The sequence below is a fragment of the Glycine max genome, chromosome 20 (genome assembly GCF_000004515.6).
Source record: "Glycine max cultivar Williams 82 chromosome 20, Glycine_max_v4.0, whole genome shotgun sequence".
NCBI lineage: Eukaryota > Viridiplantae > Streptophyta > Magnoliopsida > Fabales > Fabaceae > Glycine > Glycine max.
The window spans coordinates 47,329,952-47,350,665 of NC_038256.2; the positions used below are offsets into that span (position 1 = coordinate 47,329,952).

At 33.9% G+C, this 20,714-nt stretch overlaps 4 protein-coding genes across 7 annotated transcripts; 1 reads left to right on the plus strand and 3 right to left on the minus strand.

Annotated features, from left to right (window-relative positions):
• The first annotated feature begins 250 nt into the window (after positions 1-250).
• LOC100805786 (transketolase, chloroplastic) lies at positions 251-4,137 on the plus strand. Its single transcript, XM_003556503.5, has 7 exons — positions 251-964; positions 1,394-1,484; positions 1,570-1,675; positions 1,791-2,073; positions 2,264-2,412; positions 2,504-2,657; positions 2,967-4,137. Exons 1-7 carry the CDS (start codon positions 485-487, stop codon positions 3,924-3,926), a joined length of 2,223 nt encoding a protein of 740 aa, XP_003556551.1. The 5' UTR covers positions 251-484; the 3' UTR covers positions 3,927-4,137.
• A 344-nt stretch (positions 4,138-4,481) lies between these two features.
• LOC100805966 (protein trichome birefringence) lies at positions 4,482-7,993 on the minus strand. The gene is made up of 5 exons (XM_003555585.5): positions 6,822-7,993; positions 6,246-6,438; positions 5,729-5,922; positions 5,167-5,325; positions 4,482-5,088 (listed from the first exon to the last, which is right to left on the minus strand). The coding sequence occupies exons 1-5, from the start codon at positions 7,502-7,504 to the stop codon at positions 4,740-4,742; spliced, it is 1,578 nt and encodes a 525-aa protein (XP_003555633.2). The 5' UTR covers positions 7,505-7,993; the 3' UTR covers positions 4,482-4,739.
• A 1,329-nt stretch (positions 7,994-9,322) lies between these two features.
• On the minus strand, positions 9,323-13,046 carry LOC100806844 (formate--tetrahydrofolate ligase). 2 transcript variants are annotated; one of them, XM_003556505.3, is made up of 5 exons: positions 12,680-13,046; positions 12,282-12,431; positions 10,715-11,890; positions 10,034-10,180; positions 9,323-9,789 (listed from the first exon to the last, which is right to left on the minus strand). In XM_003556505.3, exons 1-5 carry the CDS (start codon positions 12,839-12,841, stop codon positions 9,514-9,516), a joined length of 1,911 nt encoding a protein of 636 aa, XP_003556553.1. In that variant the 5' UTR covers positions 12,842-13,046; the 3' UTR covers positions 9,323-9,513. The 2 variants fall into 2 exon arrangements, with proteins under 2 accessions (XP_003556553.1, XP_025983090.1); XM_026127305.2 differs by lacking the exon at positions 12,680-13,046 and having other exon boundaries at positions 10,715-11,886; positions 12,282-12,673.
• Positions 13,047-15,319: 2,273 nt separating this feature from the next.
• LOC100806490 (protein PHOTOSYSTEM I ASSEMBLY 2, chloroplastic) lies at positions 15,320-18,592 on the minus strand. 3 transcript variants are annotated; one of them, XM_041013489.1, is made up of 5 exons: positions 18,405-18,592; positions 17,981-18,280; positions 17,615-17,707; positions 15,860-15,993; positions 15,320-15,765 (listed from the first exon to the last, which is right to left on the minus strand). In XM_041013489.1, exons 2-4 carry the CDS (start codon positions 18,153-18,155, stop codon positions 15,863-15,865), a joined length of 399 nt encoding a protein of 132 aa, XP_040869423.1. In that variant the 5' UTR covers positions 18,156-18,280; positions 18,405-18,592; the 3' UTR covers positions 15,320-15,765; positions 15,860-15,862. The 3 variants fall into 3 exon arrangements, with proteins under 3 accessions (XP_040869423.1, XP_040869424.1, XP_025983091.1); XM_041013490.1 differs by having other exon boundaries at positions 18,440-18,578; XM_026127306.2 differs by lacking the exon at positions 18,405-18,592 and having other exon boundaries at positions 17,981-18,398.
• Between the last annotated feature and the right edge of the window lie 2,122 nt (positions 18,593-20,714).

Below are 20,714 nucleotides of genomic sequence, written 5' to 3' on the forward strand. Positions count from 1 at the left end.
TGTATATAAGCTTCTTGTACAGTCATGTAATTCGAGTATTTATGTCATGTAATTTCAGGAATCTTCCTCACTTGCATAGTTTTGCAAAACAAAAACATTATTTTTAACAATGTTTCTTAATTTTAGAGAATATGTTTAGATACGTACGTAGAAAAAGGTTTAAAAAAATATGAAATTATTTACATATAAAACACTAAACAGGGAGGAGTTATTATAAATTTAGAATAGATGGAACAAAGTATATTATCATATTATATATATTTGAAATGATGAGAAAAAAGATGAAAGGCAGATAAGTAAGAAGAAGATAGCCAGAAGCATAGGCTAAGATTGTCCACAACATGTGGATAGCAGGAAAAACGAGTGTATAGATCAACAACTACCCTTCCCTTTTCTTCTATCACTCCCATCACTCTTCTTCTTCTTCTTCACTTGTACACTCTTCAACCACTCAACAAAGTGGTTGGTTTTTGGTTCTTAAGCCATGGCATCCACATCCTCTCTGCATCTATCTCAGGCCCTTCTGGCACGTGCTGTGTACCTTCATGGCTCTTCTTCTGACCGTGTCTCACTCTCCTTCCCATCATTCTCTGGCCTCAAGTCACATTCTCCATGCAAAGCAGCAGCCACGTCCTCACGTAGAAGGGGTGCTTGCGCTTCCACCAGCGTTGTTCGAGCCGCTGCGGTTGAGACACTGGACCAGACCACTGAGGTTTCTCTGGTGGAGAAATCCGTCAACACCATTCGGTTTTTGGCCATTGATGCTGTTGAGAAGGCCAACTCTGGTCACCCTGGTCTCCCCATGGGGTGTGCTCCAATGGGTCACATTCTCTACGATGAGGTCATGAGGTACAATCCCAAGAATCCCACTTGGTTCAACCGTGACCGTTTCATTCTCTCTGCTGGACATGGCTGCATGCTCCAATATGCTCTCCTTCACCTTGCAGGCTATGACAGTGTTCTGGTCAGCTTTTACTTCTCCTTGTTTCTTTTTTGTACTTTTACTATTGGGATTCATTTTGATCTGTGACTCAGAATTCTGATCCTCATCCCGTTAGAATTTAATCTAAGTGCATTGTTACAAGTCATCAAATCACATTTTTTGTCATGTATGATAAGTTTGTAAGTTTTATAATAATGACCTTAAAATCGGTCATACCTGATATGATTTTCAATCGGTTGATAATGTAAAAATCTTTATATTGACGTGACAGTGGAACAAAATTTAACTCGTGTTGTTATCTCCTTTGGTAAGACATGAGGTGGTATATGCATCTTAATAGCCTCCACTAAAGGTTCATATGGATGACCTTTGATGGATATATAATTGTGAAGCTTTTAAAGTTGTGGGATCTTCATTAGCTGAATTTGTTGTTTTCGGGTTACATGATAGGAAGAAGACCTGAAGGAATTCCGACAATGGGGGAGCAGGACTCCTGGACATCCTGAGAACTTTGAGACAGTTGGAATTGAAGTGACTACAGGTTAGATATTTCATTAGTTTATGTTATTGTTATCATAGTGAGCCTTTTTGCTGTGTCCTGTTGCTTATCCTCGTGTTTTGTTTAGGTCCTCTTGGTCAGGGCATTGCCAATGCTGTTGGGTTAGCACTAGCTGAGAAACACTTGGCTGCACGATTTAACAAGCCTGACAATGAGATTGTTGACCATTACACGTAGGATAACTAAATCTTGTTTTGTTTTCATTCTCTCTACATTGTGATCTATGTACTTGCAATTCCTGGTGTTTTACCAGTGAGAATTGTTTTTTTCTTTGTTTTACTCTTGTAGATATGTTATATTGGGTGATGGTTGTCAAATGGAGGGAATTTCAAATGAAGCATGCTCACTTGCCGGTCACTGGGGTCTAGGGAAGCTTATTGCTTTATATGATGACAACCACATTTCCATTGATGGGGACACTGAGATTGCATTCACTGAGAATGTTGATCAACGTTTTGAGGCACTTGGGTGGCATGTAATTTGGGTGAAGAATGGAAATACTGGATATGATGAAATTCGTGCAGCCATTAAGGAAGCAAAGGCTGTCAAAGACAAACCCACTATGATCAAGGTTAGTTACATGAACTGAATATTGAAGCAAATTGATTTATCCAAAACATCATTTACGTCACTAGTTACTTGAGTATACTAGTGGAAGTAGCATAATGTGATTTCTGTGAGCGAAAGTAAACCATTTTTATTTGCTATTTTTGGGGGGTATTTTATCAGCTTTATGTTCATCTGTGATTACTATTTCACAGGTAACCACTACCATTGGATTTGGTTCTCCAAACAAGGCTAACTCCTACAGTGTTCATGGAAGTGCATTAGGTACTAAAGAAGTGGATGCTACAAGGAAGAATCTTGGATGGCCATACGAGCCTTTCCATGTGCCAGAAGATGTTAAAAAGTATGGATGGGGAGTTAGAGATATCTGTGTTTCCTCTTAGTCTGCTGAGATTTTCATGATCTTGAATGTAACTTTCTTTACTTTTCCCTAGGCATTGGAGTCGCCATACCCCTGAGGGTGCTAAACTTGAAGCTGAGTGGAATGCCAAGTTTGCAGAATATGAGAAGAAATACAGTGAGGAAGCTGCAGAGCTGAAGGCTATTATTACTGGTGAATTACCAGCTGGTTGGGAGAAAGCACTTCCGGTGAGTAAACTAACAAACTTCCAGGTTTCTCTTAATATTTATTCTGGGCTAAATCTCCTTATTAGTTGAATGATGTCTAATCCAATTTTATTGGTGCCCTTATAATGAGAAAAATTCTGAATGGTGGTGATTTGTTTCCATGATTTGTTATAATCATTAGCTTTCCTAATTACAGTTAAAATTCATATTAAGTAGCATGTGCATTGCATCTTCACTCATCATCCCTATTTTTGCTTCATGATAAAACTTGACTTCCATCATTTATTTCTGGATTATTGAATACCCTTCTGATTTGATTTCAACTTTCAGACATACACTCCAGAAAGCCCTGCTGATGCTACAAGAAATCTGTCTCAGCAAAATCTAAATGCCCTTGTTAAGGTTCTTCCTGGTCTACTTGGTGGCAGTGCAGATCTTGCCTCTTCCAACATGACCTTGTTGAAATCATACGGAGATTTCCAAAAGAATACTCCCGAAGAGCGCAATGTTAGATTTGGTGTTAGAGAACATGGAATGGGAGCAATCTGTAATGGTATTGCTCTTCATAGCCCCGGATTCATTCCATACTGTGCAACTTTCTTTGTCTTCACTGACTACATGAGAGCTGCCATAAGGATTTCTGCACTGTGTGAAGCTGGAGTTATTTATGTGATGACTCATGATTCGATTGGACTTGGAGAGGATGGACCAACTCATCAGCCAATAGAGCACTTGGCAAGCTTCAGGGCAATGCCAAACACTTTGATGCTTCGTCCAGCTGATGGTAATGAAACTGCTGGATCATACAAAGTTGCTGTGGTTAACAGGAAGAGACCCTCAATTCTTGCACTTTCTAGGCAAAAGTTGACCCAACTTCCAGGAACTTCTATTGAGGGAGTTGAAAAGGGTGGCTACATTATTTCAGACAACTCGTCAGGTAACAAGCCTGATGTTATTTTGATTGGAACTGGTTCTGAGTTGGAAATTGCTGCTGCTGCTGCTGAGGATCTAAGGAAGGAAGGAAAAGCTGTTAGAGTTGTTTCTTTTGTTAGCTGGGAACTTTTTGATGAGCAGTCAGATGAATACAAAGAGAGTGTTCTCCCTGCTTCGGTAACAGTTAGAGTTAGCATTGAGGCAGGATCAACATTTGGTTGGCAAAAGATTGTTGGAAGCCAAGGAAAGGCCATAGGCATTGATCGATTTGGAGCAAGTGCTCCAGCAGGAAAAATATACAAGGAGTTTGGTATCACCAAGGAAGCTGTTATTGCTGCTGCCAAAGAACTTTCGTAGATCTATTTGTTGACTTTCTTTTAAGTTTTATCTCATCTAGAACTTGTGGTTTTCACTGGTGGCTTTGGGTTACTATTACATTATTTGTTTTTTGAGATATCACTTTTAGCCACAATAAAGAAGATCAGATTGTTCTTGCATATTATAGTCAGAGGAGCCACTTACATTAAAGGATGAGTTGAATTAATGAAGTTGTATGAATTTGTAACAACTATTTGGCTTGTGAGTTTTTCTCTGTGTAGTTGAATTAGTGATGCTCACTCTAGCACTCAATTTTGGGCAGATATGGCTTCTAGGAAGAATTATATCCTTCTCTTTTTTTTCTTAAAAAAATAAAAAACCATTACTAAATCCTGTCTCTCAAAAGCTAGCGCTATATGATTGTTTCAGTGATAATAATTTTACTTTTAGTGCAGATAAGAATTTCAAAACAATCAAATATATGTATGGTTCTTCAAAATACCGTCTGTTCCAGGACTTTCTTCCTGAAATTTTGCCTAATGTGGTACTGATTAGTCATATTTATGCTAAGCGCCTCTTCATATTTGGGTGGGGTAGGAACTTGAGTATAGATATCATGGCTTCAGTTCTCATGATATAAAAAATAAAAAAGTCTTGTCTGGCTTCCTTAGGAACATCATTGATCCTCCCTCTAGCTTTTGAGGGAGCGAATAGAAAGAAGAATAAGGTGCCATCATATTGGTAAGAATGAAATAATTACACGACCTAGTAATTCAATTATGTACTGAATATATCACAAATATAAAATGAAGCCTATGCTATTTTGTTTGTTTAAAAACAATGTATCAAAAATTATTTTGGGGGGTTGTTCTTGTTTCTATTCAAGTTATATAAAAGGTGAGCATACACTAATTCATTCCACAAATCAGGAACACCAGGAAGACACCAATGGCTACAATCCTGGTGTGAGAGCATATATCTTTTTGTCTCTTCTGTCATATTCTCGTTTCTGAACAAGGAAGGGTGAGCATCACGCCTGAAATAAGTCATTTTCGTGATGTTCAAATAGAAGACTGGAGTCTTCATTTTCTTAATTACAGAGTCAATAGTCATCATCATTTCAGGAGTTTCTAGGTCAGACTCACTTTCCATTGGTTCTGTCTCATTGTCACACTTACCACCTGAATTCCATTCTCCACCCCTATGGCAGGAAAATAAAAATTGATTATATTGAAGTCCAAAATCCAAAGCACTCACTAAACAAAATGCTCTTTGTTACCTGAAGTGAGACGGAGAATAGCCCCTGAAGAAAACTGTAGTTTTCTTAGGATCAACATTGGAATCTATCCACTGTGCCCATGTCAACAAAGCTTTATGAAATGCCTCCTCAACATTCATTTGTCCATAGATATGATCTCCTTCTTGATAATATCCCTTCCTGCAAGTTGCTTAAAAAGCTGTCATCTAAACTTTCCCCAATTCCGCCTCTAAATCTAAATAATTTTTATGAGTAGAAAGATGAAAGATCATGCATTGATCTGTAACCTTGTCTGTTATAAATAAGTGGCAATCAATAGAAAAGGACAAAACTTATGGATAGTTTATTATGTTCTTTTAGTGCAGTTTGTGAATCAAAATTAGAGTTTCACTTCAGTAATTTATGTTGATTTTTAATGTAAACTTTTATTATGTAGATTACCAAGAAGAAACTTCAATTCTAATTGGAGAACAATACTAAAAGCACCTATGAAATTGCATATAGGTTTTGTCCAATAGAAAAGTAACATCACTTTTATTCTACCAACTACCAAGGAAAAAAAAATTAAAAGAAGAAGCAATACCCTTCTATTCTTTTCTCATGAGTCCACCAGTGACCTGTGTTGAAGATAAGAACATCTGCATCTTTGTACTTATCACAAGATCTCTCAAGCAAATCAAGACGAAGTGTTTCTTTCGTTGATCCCTTCTGGTCTGGAATCTCCCACTCTTGAACAAGAAACACTGAACGAAAGAACTCAACCGAGCAATTGTAATCCTGTTCGGACATTAACCAAGTTAGTTTTCTGGTATAGAACAGCAGCCCCAACTTAAATTTAATCACCAGTATTATCCTAGCTCTAAGAAATGGAACTCAAACCAAACAATTGGGTATAGTTACTTTCAATTTCTGGAGCTTATGTCTATCTACTTATTGATCATATAGTAATCAGTTGTAATGTAACATCGACAAATTTTTCACTTTACTGTGAATCTTTTCTGATGTCTCACATTTGTTTTTGTTCAAGTAAACAGGAAAAGATGCAAAAGAGCCATACAAATTTCTTCTTAAACAAAGTGAGGGAACAACATCTGACATACTTGGAAGATAAATGAGTACGAACCCTCAGTTCGAAATTCTTCTCTGCCAGAGGCTTCAAACAATCTGCTCTTATCTTTCACTGAATTTCTAAGAACACAAACCAGAGATTCCCACATATTCCTATTGAGGGAATCACCAACAAAAACTAAACGTTTCCCTCTTAGCATCTCCAACATTTCATTAGCTTTAAACCTGCGCACATTACTCATCTCACTAAAAGACAACCAAAAAGTACAGCAACACAAACAAAATTCATCTCTATCTTCTCAGACAAAAAAAGAAAAATAACTAGCCGTAACTGAAGTCTAGAAATATGAGCGAAAGTTAGATAATAGCTAGCTTGGAATATTCTCATAGCAATTTTACATTGAGAGTTACTATGGTACCTGAGAAACTTAGAAAAGAGTTCTGGTATAAATGTTTTAGACCAATAGTTGAATGAGTTTGGACACATTAAAGGAGAGAGTTTTTCAATAGCCTTATCAAAACCCTTAAATTTCTGTGGGTACCAAAGAATTTCTCCCTTACATTGCTTCCTATACATTGATAGGGTGATCGAACTCATCAGAAAATACCTTGGCACGTTGCAATTCTTGGGCTGCCAGCGGTACTTCTCATACATATTTTCACGCTTACCATTGCGGAAACAGTTGAAAGGCTCATCAATATAGGGACAAGAGCCAGCATTGTAAAGTGGGTATGAATCATCTCTAACCCATGAACCTTCATACATATCACAATTCTTCCACATATCCATCCAATCTTGCTGTTCATTTGGAGAAGCAGTTGGTGACGGTGACCATGCAGTGAGAGAAGGTTCTTGCTGTGGTGCCTGTATTCTATGTTCCTCACTTTGAGAATCCTTTGGTATGAGTCCAGAACCTTCCTTTCTCGAAATTTGAGAAGGAGAAGAAGCACTCCCTAGCCTATGATCGGAAAATTCTTCACGGGAATTGGAACTTGGATGATGAAAGCTGTCATGGGAAGAGGAAGGAGAGTTGGGGAAAATGTGAGCAAAGACGTTAGAGAAATGAGATCCACGTGAAGATTGGAAGGCATTTCTGAGCCTCGGAGATAATTGTTGGTAGCTAGAAGGATTAAGAACGAAGAAGAGCATGAACAAGATAGAAGCCAACGTGAAACCGTAAGCAAAACTCATGACTCCTCTCGAAGAAAAGAAGCGCATGGAGTCAGTTCTTGTTAGTAACCGGTTCCTCAATACGGAGGGGGAGGGGGAAAGGACCGGGGAATCCACCATTGTGCTTGATTGCTATTAAGCACACAAATTAAAAACTAACTAACTTGTTCTGCAATAGAGGTTTTAAAGAAGAAAAAGGATTATGTTTTTGTTTTCTGATGTGATGCTATTTTTGGGAACAGGAAGAGATTAGAGAAGAGACATAGGACATAGTAATAGTAGTGTGGTTTGAGTTAGGAATGAGAGAAGAAAGGAGGAGACGGAGGAATGAATGTACAAGCCGTTTTCGTAGATTCACATGTACGCTCATCCCCCCACGGATCTTCCTGCATGCACGCCAAACATTCTCTTTTCTTCTTTTTTTCTTTTTTGTCATTTACAATAACAAAAATTACTAACATATTAGTACTATATCTCATGTATCTTCCTTAGATAAATGAAATGTGCACTTGCAAACCATTGCAACGTGTCATCAAATCTTATCAAATGAATTTTTTTGTTATTGTAGAAGAAATTAATGAGAGCAACTATTTTAAAACAATTCTGTTTAAGAAATCTAAATTCATTAGTAATCTCCTAACTTTAAACTATTGGATTATAAACACAATACAACATTCATATTAAAATAAAACAGAGATTAAACCTGAATTTTTATACTATTATTATTATTATTTATACCTAATTTCAAAATAAATAAATAAAATTTTAAGTCCACCCGGCTAGCCCACCTTGCCCAACCTGTTTTTTGCCTTAGCCCGGCCCAATTTAAAAAGTGGGTTAAATATGGGGTGTTGCTAAGTGCACCAGGCATATTGCTTGTGCACCAGCATAAAAAACAAATTTTCCAAAATGCCCTTAGTCTTGATCTGTAAGTATTTTTTTTTTTAATTTTTAAAATATGTTTTACGAATTAATTTAAAATTAATGGTCCAAGCAAGATTCAAACTTGTGACTTTCGCATTATTAACATCAACTGAGCTAATAAGTCAATTATGTTATAAAATAAATAATGTTATTATATATAACAATAAAATTTCTAATGTATATTTAATGTGCATGTAAATTTAAATAATAAGTTTTGTGAAATTAATTTGATATAACTTATACGATTAGCATTAAATATACATTGAAAATTTTACGGTTATATACAGCAACATTATTTATTTTATAACATAATTGACATATTAACTTAGTTGATTAGAGTGTCGTGCTAATAACATGAAAGTCATAAGTTCAATTTTTGCTTGGACCATTAATTTTAAATTAATTCGTAAAATATATTTTCTTAAATTAAAAAAAAACACATACGGATTAGGTGATCATCAAATGATCCGTATAAGTTATACGGATCAATTGATCCGTGAGCCTCATACGGATCAGCTAATCTATATCTTTTTACGATAGGACAAAATGAAAATTTTGTGAAATTGTAGCAGCAATTTTTTGCTGGGTGCCCGTAGTCCTTAAATATGTCATCAAACTCGTTTTGACAACTATTAAACTTGATTAAACACTACGCATAAAAAAAAAACTCGACTAAACACTGACTTTTCATAATATTATTGACCAAGAGATTACTCTTAAAATTTCCTCCAATGTCTTTTTTAGTATCCCTTTCCCTCTTTTTACATAATTAAAAAACTAGGCAATCTACTCTCCTTACAAATATGCAGTGACCTTTACATGCATCCAAATTAAATAACCTTAACTATTTTTTTCCTAATCTTTTCCCGTACCACACTAATATCCCCTCCATTTATACCAAACATACCAGTAACCATACTCTCCATATGATGAAACTTCCAACTCCATATTTATACACGATTTCAGTGTGCCTGACAAGTATTGTTCACGAGTTTGCATCAATTCAATTACATGTATCAGAAATAGATATAAGGAAACGGATATAATGTCTCCTTAAATCACGTATTTATTTCATTCATACAGATCACCAAGCACGCAAACAAACAAGGAGGAATGTTACTGTGAGGTTCATGAACATCGCAAAGGGAGATATGTAAATGACATCCATAAAGCTTTTGAAAGGTGATAGAACAAGTCACTTTGATTTAAGAGAGACCAATGACTTTTCCAGTTGTTGTATCCAGATCAATGTCATAGAAGCATGGCCTTGTAGGAAGCCCTGGCATCGTACTCATTGTTCCAACTAAAGGATAAATAAATCCAGCGCCTATACTAGCTCTTACATCCCTTATGGGTAAGACAAACCCACTTGGAGCTCCCTTTGCTGCAGCATTGTCTGAGAAAGAATACTGAGTCTTAGCCATGCATATTGGAAGACCTGAAAATCCTTGCTTGCTATACATCTCAATCTGCTTCTCAGCCTGGTTAGACAACAAGAATGCCAAACAGGTGGTCATAGGGTGCATCAAAAAGAAAAAATCTCTTTGTATTTAGTTAAATAACAATTATATGCACTTTTATTAAGGATTTTTGGTAGGAACAAGGATACTAAAACATTGTGGAGTGTGTAGTTTATGTAGTCCTTTGATGTGTGAGGTTGGTTGCAATGCTCGCATCTTTAACAGTAAAAGTAAACTTTCATAACCATACAAGAGATGAGATCACCTGTTCTGAGTACTCAACACCACTGGCTCCATATGACTTTGCTATTGCCTCTATTTTCTCTTTTATACTCAGGTCAACAGGATACAGGAACTTCAATGGCTGTGTCACATTCTCGCAGGCTTTTTGAACTGCAATGCCCAGGTCAACCTGAACCATGACAAGGCATACCTCAGCAAATAATAAATACCATTCCTAACTGAGATACTATGACTTTCAATGTATCCTGTAACATGCATGTAGATAAACTAAATTGTGATGCTAATTGTAGCCCTGAAATGGTTCCTTTTACTTAAAATCTGAAGTCTAAAGCATGTGATGGAAATAAATATGTGCTACCACAAGCACTACTTGGGTATTTGATCCAACACAATTTAAAATTATGAGGGTAACGATGCAGGCTGCTCAACGGTTTTAAAGGGCCAAGGAAGCAACTCAACAACAGTTCATGTAGCAGGCGAAAAATTAAAGACAGATCAAAGCTAAATTTTATATTCAAATATGCTAGGCCACAAACAACTTAATCAAATGTGATTGATTGATTCTTACATTTCTCTGTTTTCTCCTTTGGTTTTATTGATTTTTATAATTCAATATCCTATACTTTTGTGTCAAGGTAAAACACTGGTGTGGCCTATGGCTTCTTTGTTGCTCAAATGTAAGACTCAGGAAGTATGAACTTACGGCTCCTTTGCCACCATTCGCATGATGGGTACAAATTACAGCATCATAAGCTCCAGCAGCTAATGCAGCACTTCGAACTGCATTTAGCTCGGCTTCAGTGTCAGTTGAAAACTTGTTGATGGCAACTACAACATTTACACCATAAGATTTTGTATTTGATATATGTCGTGCCATGTTCACACAACCAGCCTCAACCAGGGCAACATTTTCAGTCAAATATGCATGGTCAAGAGGTCTTCCAGCAACAACTGCAGGCCCTCCACCATGCATTTTTAGTGCTCTGATAGTTGCCACAATAATCGCACATTGAGGTGTCAAACCACTATAACGACACTTAATGTTCATAAACTTTTCAGCTCCAATATCAGCACCAAAACCAGCTTCAGTAACTACAAATCCACCTGGTCCAACTAACTTTAGTGCAATCTTATCAGCCACAATAGAAGAATTCCCATGAGCAATATTTGCAAATGGACCTGCATGAACAAGAACAGGAGTTCCTTCCAGAGTCTGCATAAGGGTAGGGTGAATGGCATCCTTCATTAAAACTGTTAAAGCACCTCCAACACCTAGATCATCAGCAGTTACAGGGTCACCACTCTTGCTATTCCCAATAACCATTTTCCCAAGCCTCTCTCGCATATCAGCTAAGGATGTTGTCAGTGCCAAAACAGCCATAATCTCACTAGCAACTGAAATATCAAAGCCTGTTTCTCTCACCATTCCTTTCTCGTCAGGTCCCTGGCCAATAGCAATTTTTCTCAAGAATCGATCATTGATGTCCATTACTCTCCTCCATGTGATAGAATTTGGGTCAATATCAAGCCTAGCAAATTTATTTACTTCTTCTGGTGTAAGATCATCTGGATTGGTCTTTGAAATGCCAAGCTTCGTAAGACGCCTGAACATGACATCACTAAAGCTCCTTTTCCCTTCTTTATTTGGAGGGCACAACCGGTTAAAAAGAGCCTTATCTGACTGTGTTGACTCATGGAAAATTCGGGTATCAATTGCAGCAGCTAGAAGATTGTTTGCTGCAGTTATTGCATGAATATCTCCTGTTAGATGAAGATTGAATTCATCCATGGGAATAACTTGGCTATAGCCACCACCAGCTGCACCTCCTTTAATTCCAAAAGTAGGTCCTTGCGATGGTTGACGAAGGCAGGTGACTACCTAACAAAAAGAGATAAGATGGGATTATGTATCCAGCATAACTTTGACATGCGATTAAAGATTGTAGTTTTTCAATAATATCTTGAACCCAAATAACCAGTGAAGGCCTAAATGATGAATGAACAATTCCTACATCCTGTCATCTCATCATCACATAAGCAAAAAAAAAAAACACAGGAAAATACTTCCAAAACAGAACAAAAGTATTTTTCCAGAGACATAACTACGATCGTTCATGTGTGCATTCATGATTAAGAATATGAGGCATAACATCATAAATAAACAAATAATGCCACAAAAGATTTCAGACCAATTGACTAAATTAAAAAAACAAATCCAGATCCAGTTTGCTATTAAATGCCACAAATGTTGAAGAAAAGAAAAGGATTACCTTTTTATCAAGAAAAGCACCTAAAGCTTGACAGAGCCCCACTGTAGTAGTAGATTTGCCTTCCCCGAGAGGAGTCGGAGTAATGCCTCCGACCACAACATAATACCCATCTTCTGATCCTTGAAGCTCATCAAGAACCGACAACAAAACCTGTGCATGTGCATCCAAATCACTCTCCAGCTAAGCAATAATACAGAAATTATCGCATGTATCCTCAAGTTGTTAACGAAAAAGAACTTCTAGGGTACCTGGTTAGTTGCATGTAACCGAAATCTAACATAAAACATTATTTGTTACATACCATAATCAATCATAAACAAATAAACTAATAATATCATGATATTCCTCTAACTCAAATCTGAATCTTTCTCAAGTGCAGAAAGTGAAAGATTAATTACCTTAGCCTTGTATTTACCGTAAAGGTCATAGTGATTGGGACTAAGGTTGAGGTCTTTGGCAATCTGGGAGATATGAACGGGTTCAACGGAGTTTGCAATGTCTATGTCCGCAGGAACAGGGGACACCACCTGCAACTTCCTCACTGTAGTTGAGGAACTCATTGTATTGAATTTCGATTCAGTTTCAGTTTCGGGCAGAAACTAAGATTTCAGAATCTGAAAACTAAGGAAAGAGAAGAAAAGCGCACACGTTGATTTTTGTATGTTGTTTATTATTTCTTGAATCTTATCCCTCTATATTTTACTTCTCAATCTCTGTCATCCTCTGACACAGACAAATAGGCATATCAATCGAGAAATTCCTCCCTGTATAATCATTTAATGTAATTCATTATTTAGTTTAACAATAAAACAGGGTTGCTTTAGAAACCAATACAGAGCTTTTTTGGGGGATTACATAATAATAAGGAAAATATTTAATAATGCTATTGTTAAAAAATTAATATTTAGTATTACTTAAGTATAACAATTAATGTTATAAATTCTCACCAAAAAAATTAATATTATAAATATATTAATGTATTTATTTTTATAATACATTTATTTATTAACTTTTAATTAATACTCCTAACCCTTTCAATAATATTTATTAGTATTTTAATAACAAAACAAAGATACTAGTGTTTACTTGTTGCTTCGTCCTTTTTATATCATATTTTTTCGTAGATTGAGAAATTCTTACTTCTTATCTTATATACATAAATTCATGCACATTAGCATTTCGAGTATTAATTAAATAAATAAATAAGAGATTTATTCAATTATTTAATATAATTATTGAAAAGTATAAAGAGTCTCATTTCAACTGCATGAATTTAATTTGTAAAGAATTATTTCAACTTAATCATTATTTTGGTTAAAGTCTTTGAATATATTATTAAGTTGGTTATAAATAACCTTCTATCTAATAAGTAGTGATACTAAAAAGATTTCAATTTCAAATTTTAGAAATAAAATAATGTGATTGAAAAATGAAAAATATGAGTCTCATTAAAAATAATAAATCAGTCTATTCAACAAAAATTAATCATATAACATATAATGGTGACAGAAAAAATATCAACGACCCCATCCCAAAAACAAAAAGAGCACCTTGCCACAAAATTACAGTGATAAAATCAAATTAATATGTAAAAATGTGATAAAATCTAGAAGACTGTAAAAACAAAAACTTTACGAACATTTTTATACACTCTATTTCTATACCTATTTTTATGGTAAAAAAACAGAGAAAAAATCTTTAAATTATAATTTCTCTCCTTCACTTTCCCTTATGCTGTGTAGAAAAATGAGGGAATGATTGGTCAAAAACGGAAAACACATGTTTTACAATCCTTTGCCGGAGGCCCACCAAAAAGCATGTTTCATTTCTTCCCATTTTGGATAGATAAGGTGGGAAGGTTCATATAAGTATAAAGATAAAAATATTTTTATTTATAATATATATATATATATTACTGTCTACATAATTAAATAAGAAAAAAAAATCATTCTTTCTTATCAAACAACTTTAAAAAAATTGTATCATTTTCTTCTTCTTTTTTCTTTATTTCTTTTAAAAAAATCCTAAACCATACATACCCTTATTGATTTGGTGTTGCACTGGTGAGTATGGTAGATTTAATGTTGGATGGCATCGTTGGGAACAAACAAATTAAGAGCAAGTATTGATTACCTGCAAGCACTTTGAAGGTTAAGACAGTGTAAATATGTGGCAAAGTTTTAGTAGTGGAGAAAGAAAACATACCTAGTGGAAATGTTTACAGAAGAATTGAGATGGCGTGAACAAATGGATGAGTAGTGGTGTGGTTGCTTACAATTGCATGATATCTTATCTTAATTTGCATGTATCGGGAAGTAGTAGTAATATTTATAACTTGCGTTGCGACATAGAATAGAATGCGCTCCACAAGAGGATAGCTTGCTTTGTCACACTAGGTGCCTGGGTGCCAGGCCAAATTTCTAAGCCTTGTTGACCCTGCTATAAGTCCAGAAAACCTATATTAAAAAAAAAAAAGTGCAATGATAAAGCTGTCAAATAAATGATGTCAAAATATGGTTTCTCGAATAAAATTTATACTTCTATGAAAAAAAAATACTATATAAAATTATGTGTATAAATGAAGTTATCAAAAATATAATTATCATAATAAGTAAGTTTAATACATCATTAAGTCCTTAAACTTTTTATGATTTTTTAGTTAGACTCCTAAACTATAAAAAAATTATAATTGGCTTCTTGATCTTTTAAAAAATTTGTAATTAGATCATTGAAGTTAGTTTATGACATCTTGGAACCGTAAGAAAAATAATGTGACCGTTTTACTAACACCGTGTATAAAATTATTTTGTAATTTATTTGGCAAATGAAGTAAACTATTTGGGAGAGATTTATTATTTTAGTAATTTTATTCCATTTGAGTTTGAATATAATGGGTTGATGGAAAATGTAAATTATTATGTTAAATTGACCCACTTTATTTGTGTAATTATAATTTTTCAAGTTTACAGTGAGAATTAAAAGTATAGAAGACAACTCCAATTTCGAGCTCACTTAAATGCCATTGTCACAAGCCAGAGTAAACAGCAAAATATTATTCATGACATACTTTATAATTTTGTAAACTATTGCACATCTTTAAGGATTTAATACCTCTTAGGTGTACACGAGTTGCATGAAAATTTACATCTACAGATTTACTCTTGCTGGAAGTATTTGCTCAATGTTTACATTATACATGGGATTTTGTAAGTCATTTGGGTCTGCATGAATATGAGGATTGTAGGCATCGAACAATGGACCTTTTTCATACAGAACCATGAAAGTCATTAGGTGTATAACTAAGGCAATGGCTAGAGTTCTGGAATGAAGCCAGACCAAAAATATAAGCAAAAAGTCCTCCACATGATCTGTGCTAGAAGTTGATTACCAATGAAGTCACTGGCTATGTTAATTGGTGAGGACCATCCCAATCATTGTGCCAAAAAGCAGCATTAGCAAGCCTCAATTTTGCTCAGATTTACGGCTGAAAAGGATATAGTACAGTGAATAATGACAACAAAAGATAAGTATTCTAGACATCGGTGACTTTATGAAGCAGAATGACAAAGAAAATTCACCTTCTAAGAGTTTGGAAGTAGCCGTCCATTGTACATTTTATCAAGCAATTTCCGTGCCTCAGGCCTCCTTAGGAGACCTTTATTATTTGGCAAACCAGTTCCAAAACAAACAGGACAGAAAAGCTTTCCTCGACCTGTAGTTTATAAATACTATATTATTGATCAACCATCCAAGTGAATTGCACATGGCAATACTAGAAAAACAATTCTAATGTTTGGACAAGGTAAACAAAAGGGTGGGGAAGAGATGAGAAAAGAGACTCAACCCTTGTCGGAAAGATTTTCAAGGAGGTGAAGGGCCATTCCCTCTGCTTTAACTTAAAAAGAACAGTATAATAATCCCCTTTTTTCCCCTTATTTTGAGAACATCCAAAAAGAAGTGACTTTCCCCATTTCCCTTACTTATCCTTTCCCTCCACTCAAAAACTTCCATACATAGCATAAAAGCAAGAAACAGCAAAGTGGGCAAAAGAACATAGGTATAATTTTCATTACTTGACTAAGAAAACAAATTTTAGTGATATGGCAAAAGGAAAGAGAAAAAAAAATGTACTCCATAAGTGTATATTGAAAATGATAGAACTAGATCAGGATTCAAGATAGAGAAGAAAATAGATGAAGAAAACTGACCAAAATGTGTGTTATTCTCTCGTAAAATTCTTTGGTAACAGCCAAAAATGATTTGTACTAATGCTCTAGATATTTGAGAGACTCTGACCTTTCCTCCCTCTCGGAGTCCAAACCTTTCCAAAATGATAAGAAACCCCTTCTCTTGACCCCATTTCTTATTTATACTGTATACATAATTGAATATTTTAGAAAGAAAAAGTCCCACCTTGGTTTTACATGTTTTCAAGCTTTTTATAAATCATCCTTTAATCTGAGCTTACAAAACAAGTTAATAAAGGTATGAGCTAGCATGTATGAGAAAAAAATGATGTTTGTAAACTTCCAGCCGGACTCAATCTCATATGTGCAAGCTTTTCTCATCGAGTCAAGATGCAAGCTTACAAACATCATTTGTTTCTTATACGTCTAGGTTTGTGTCTTCACTAGCTTGTTTATAAGCTCAAAACAAAAGATGATTTATAAAGGCTTGAATACATGTAAAACCAAGAAATGTGGGAATTTGAACTTCTTAAAGGCTAAAATTATATACAGCATAATAAGAAAAAGGGTTGAGAAGGGGGGATCTTATCTATCCTTTTGGAAAGGTTTGGACTCGTAGAGAATGAGGAGATGCTAGGGTCTCTCAAATACCATGAGCATTGGTGCAATTCATTTCTAGCTCTCTCACCAAAGAATTGTACTAGAGAATAATACACATTTTTGTCACTTTAAATCGTCTATTTTCTTCTCACAAGTTTGGAAGGAGTCTACCAAATCTTGGAAAACTTGCACACTACACAGGTAAGTTCTTGAGGGCAATGTGAGGTTATCTCAGGCTTTTGGTTCTTGTCATGGTTCCAGCCTCCAGGTTGGTTTGTGGTTCATGATTTTAGTTAACACTGACAACAATTTATAGGCAACATGCCTTATTTCTGTAATTATCCCATCCCCAACTGACTAACTCTCTAATATAACTAAAAAAGAGCTAACTAACTAGTAACTACTAATGGGGTTACCTAACAGAAAAGCATGTCAACAAAGGTCATTCAGAACAGCTACTTAAAAAGTGCTTCGAATAAACCATGCCATTATCATCACCTCTTATAGCTAACAAAAATGGAGTCAAGTAGAAACTGGAGTTCATACCATAACAATTTGGACACTCAGTAAATTCGTAAACATCTTTAGCTCGCTTCCTGTTAAGAGCTTTCCATTTTCCTGTGCCACCACACATATCATCTAAATGAAAAGTAAACATGGTATGTAAGAAACAGAAACATCCACTGGTCTTACATTGATAAGGTTACAGCATATGGCATCAGGAATAATATCGAAACAATCTTAATTGACCCAACAATCAATCACATTATATTTGACAACTTGGCTTGATTAGGTATTATTCAACTCGCATGTGTAAATCCAGATATTATGGAAATGATGTCCTATTTGTGAATCCAGAAAATGCAATCAAGAAGAGTCAAGCAGGGAGAAAGAAATTTGATGACAACTTACAAAGCACAGCACCACTTCCCAAACAATTTCTGCACAAAGGTTTATCCATCATTCCATTCACAGCGGATGCCTTTGGTACAAAAATAGGCATGGCGCAATCACTAATCAAAACTAGAGTTGAACAGAAACACGAGAGACAATTACGCCTGGAAACTTTTACACTGAGTTCCTGCATGATAGGAAGAACTTTCAGTTGGTACGAATGAAAATTGTCTGTTTGTTTGTTGGTTTCACACTTTCACCTTTGAGCAGAAGCAGAGCTCTCATTTTGGTGACAGGATTTCACCACCTGCGTCTTTCCTGACAACAAATGATAAAAACAAACTTTGTTTCAAAATCATAAATTTCAATTAACACAGCTAGAGACAGAGGAAAGGAAGAGAGTTGAAAAACATCGAGGAATAACAGACGCCATGAGACACACCCGCAACTGCAACTTCAACTTCACTTGCTACTTACTAGTATAAAGAAACAAAGACCGAACCGAGAATACGATTAGGTTGAAATTAGTCTAATTTAAGACCCAGCTCAATGAAACATAACTAGCAGAGTTGGATTTGGTTTGTTGTTTTTTTATCAAGCAACCTAAACCAACCCAACCTTAATCGAGTTGGTTTCTTGTTGTGTGGGTTAATTAATCAAAAACGTAATTCTTAATTAATATGGTCAACGACTTTAACTTTTATGTAGTCAATATGGTCCCTTGAATTTTTTTAAACATGAAAAATCATTTTTATAGTTTAAATTAATGCATTTTTTTGGAAGTAACCAATAATATTTTCAAGTTCAATTATAAAATATTATTATAATTCAAATTGCATTTAGTATTTAAGAACATGATTGTTTCCTATCAAAGACACTTGTAAAGAATACTAAAAAAATATGAAAAATAAATAAATAAGAAAAAATAAACATTTTCAATGTAAGGGACTCATTTCTTATGAACAAAAGTTTGAATCTCTATTAGAAGTGTTCATATTTAGTGTTAATATATACCTCAAAAAGAACTATCTTCTAAAGAAGATATTGATGAATAGAAGTGTTAATGACCTAATCAAGTTTGGTCTAGCTTAAGACCTAGACTAATGAAAAATAGTTGGATTTAATTCACATGTTTTTTTTATTAAGCAACCCAACTTGAATTCACCTGATCTTAATTGGATTGGATAGACTAGTCAATTGCTTAAAATAATAATATATTGTGAAAATTAAAAAAAATGGTGTGTACATGAAAGAAAAAGAGTTTGGAGGCTTCATAAAATCAAAACAACAAATCTCAACAATTTGCTAAAGTGAAAAATAACATAAACAAAAATGGAAGAAAAAAATCATTAAAAATAAAAATTAATGAAACTAAAATGAAAAAGATAAAGGGGACGAAATAAAGAAAAGGGAAAGTAAATGGTGGTTTGTTGTCATACCAGTGGAGAAACAATGGTGAGTGGGGTGAATGACTATAATGAACACTTGGACGAATGACAACAAATCAATACTTAAAGTCTTTGACAGTTTGACGAAAGTGGTATCTAGTTGTGAAGGTTAAGGCTATGTAGACACATTATACTTATAGAGTCAAAATAATTATTATTTTATTATTAAATTATATGTATATTAAGTTGGACCTGCTTAACCGGGTTTGGAACACATTCACCATATATCTATTCAAATTATTAAATGGTCAAAATACAATTTTATTGATTCAACCGTTGAATTATATTCACATATTATTAAGATTATGAGTGTCAAAATTTATGTTTATTTTAATATATATGAATAAGATAGTAAATAATTTTGGATTAATATGAAATTTTGCATATATAATACATATGAAAAAATCTTTCAATCCAACAAAGAGTTTTATGAAAATATTATTCAGTTAAAAATTATAGAATGATGTAATAATTATCAAAGTTATATACTATAATAAAATGCAATTCTATTTGTCATTAATTTAAAACATTTTGAATTTATAAATACTTTATATTAAAAAATATATACTTTTACTTTCTAATTTTGAAAAAAAAAATTATGAGATGTAGGTGAATCTAATTAAATAAGTTTATTAATCATTAAAAAAATTTCAAAATCATGTTAAAAGAATGAGCCATCACTATTTCTAAAAGACTAAATTTACCAAAATTTTAAAAGAAAGGACCAACGAATCTTTTAAAGATAAAAAAAAATCATGACAAATCTTAAAAATAAGATAAAAAATAACCAAAATAAATCATAAAAATAAGATAAAGAACCAAAAGCATATTTTAGCATTTATTTAATAATATATATATATATATATATATATATATATATATATTATAATTTTTAATTTAATAATATATTCTTAACATATATATATATATATATATATATATATATATATATATATATATATTATATGAAAAGTCATAAATTTTATAACATATATTATATTTATTAAATATAATAATATTTTTTTATAGTCAATTATATGACATTATTAAATTTGTTGGTTAACATTAACAATAATTTTATTTATATATTTACATGAATGCTAAATTAATATTATTAAATAAAATATTTAATAATAGGAAAAAAAACTTTTATATTGTTGAAAAAACAAACAAGATGAAATTAGAAAACAACAGGACCATCGTAATATTTTTAAATATATACTCTAAATTAAAAAGGAGGATATGCTATACATTTAGTGTAAATTAAGTATTATTTAATAAATATACTAATTCTTATTATAGAA

What these genes read in the sequence shown, in the direction of transcription:
- LOC100805786 (XM_003556503.5), top strand. Translation starts at nt 485, where the DNA reads ATGGCATCCACATCCTCTCTGCATCTATCTCAGGCCCTTCTGGCACGT. An exon ending in GAGATTGTTGACCATTACAC is followed by an intron (nt 1,676 to 1,790) that starts GTAGGATAACTA and finishes TTACTCTTGTAG; the next exon opens with ATATGTTATATTGGGTGATG. An exon ending in GTGCCAGAAGATGTTAAAAA is followed by an intron (nt 2,413 to 2,503) that starts GTATGGATGGGG and finishes ACTTTTCCCTAG; the next exon opens with GCATTGGAGTCGCCATACCC.
- LOC100805966 (XM_003555585.5), bottom strand. Translation starts at nt 7,504, where the DNA reads ATGGTGGATTCCCCGGTCCTTTCCCCCTCCCCCTCCGTATTGAGGAAC. An exon ending in AAGAATTGCAACGTGCCAAG is followed by an intron (nt 6,439 to 6,821) that starts GTATTTTCTGAT and finishes TAATGTGCGCAG; the next exon opens with GTTTAAAGCTAATGAAATGT. An exon ending in CATGAGAAAAGAATAGAAGG is followed by an intron (nt 5,326 to 5,728) that starts GTATTGCTTCTT and finishes AGCAACTTGCAG; the next exon opens with GAAGGGATATTATCAAGAAG.
- LOC100806844 (XM_003556505.3), bottom strand. Translation starts at nt 12,841, where the DNA reads ATGAGTTCCTCAACTACAGTGAGGAAGTTGCAGGTGGTGTCCCCTGTT. An exon ending in ACGGTAAATACAAGGCTAAG is followed by an intron (nt 12,432 to 12,679) that starts GTAATTAATCTT and finishes GCACATGCACAG; the next exon opens with GTTTTGTTGTCGGTTCTTGA. An exon ending in GTGTTGAGTACTCAGAACAG is followed by an intron (nt 9,790 to 10,033) that starts GTGATCTCATCT and finishes TTGTCTAACCAG; the next exon opens with GCTGAGAAGCAGATTGAGAT.
- LOC100806490 (XM_041013489.1), bottom strand. Translation starts at nt 18,155, where the DNA reads ATGCAGGAACTCAGTGTAAAAGTTTCCAGGCGTAATTGTCTCTCGTGT. An exon ending in GGGAAGTGGTGCTGTGCTTT is followed by an intron (nt 17,708 to 17,980) that starts GTAAGTTGTCAT and finishes CTTTTCATTTAG; the next exon opens with ATGATATGTGTGGTGGCACA. An exon ending in TGAGTGTCCAAATTGTTATG is followed by an intron (nt 15,994 to 17,614) that starts GTATGAACTCCA and finishes TATAAACTACAG; the next exon opens with GTCGAGGAAAGCTTTTCTGT.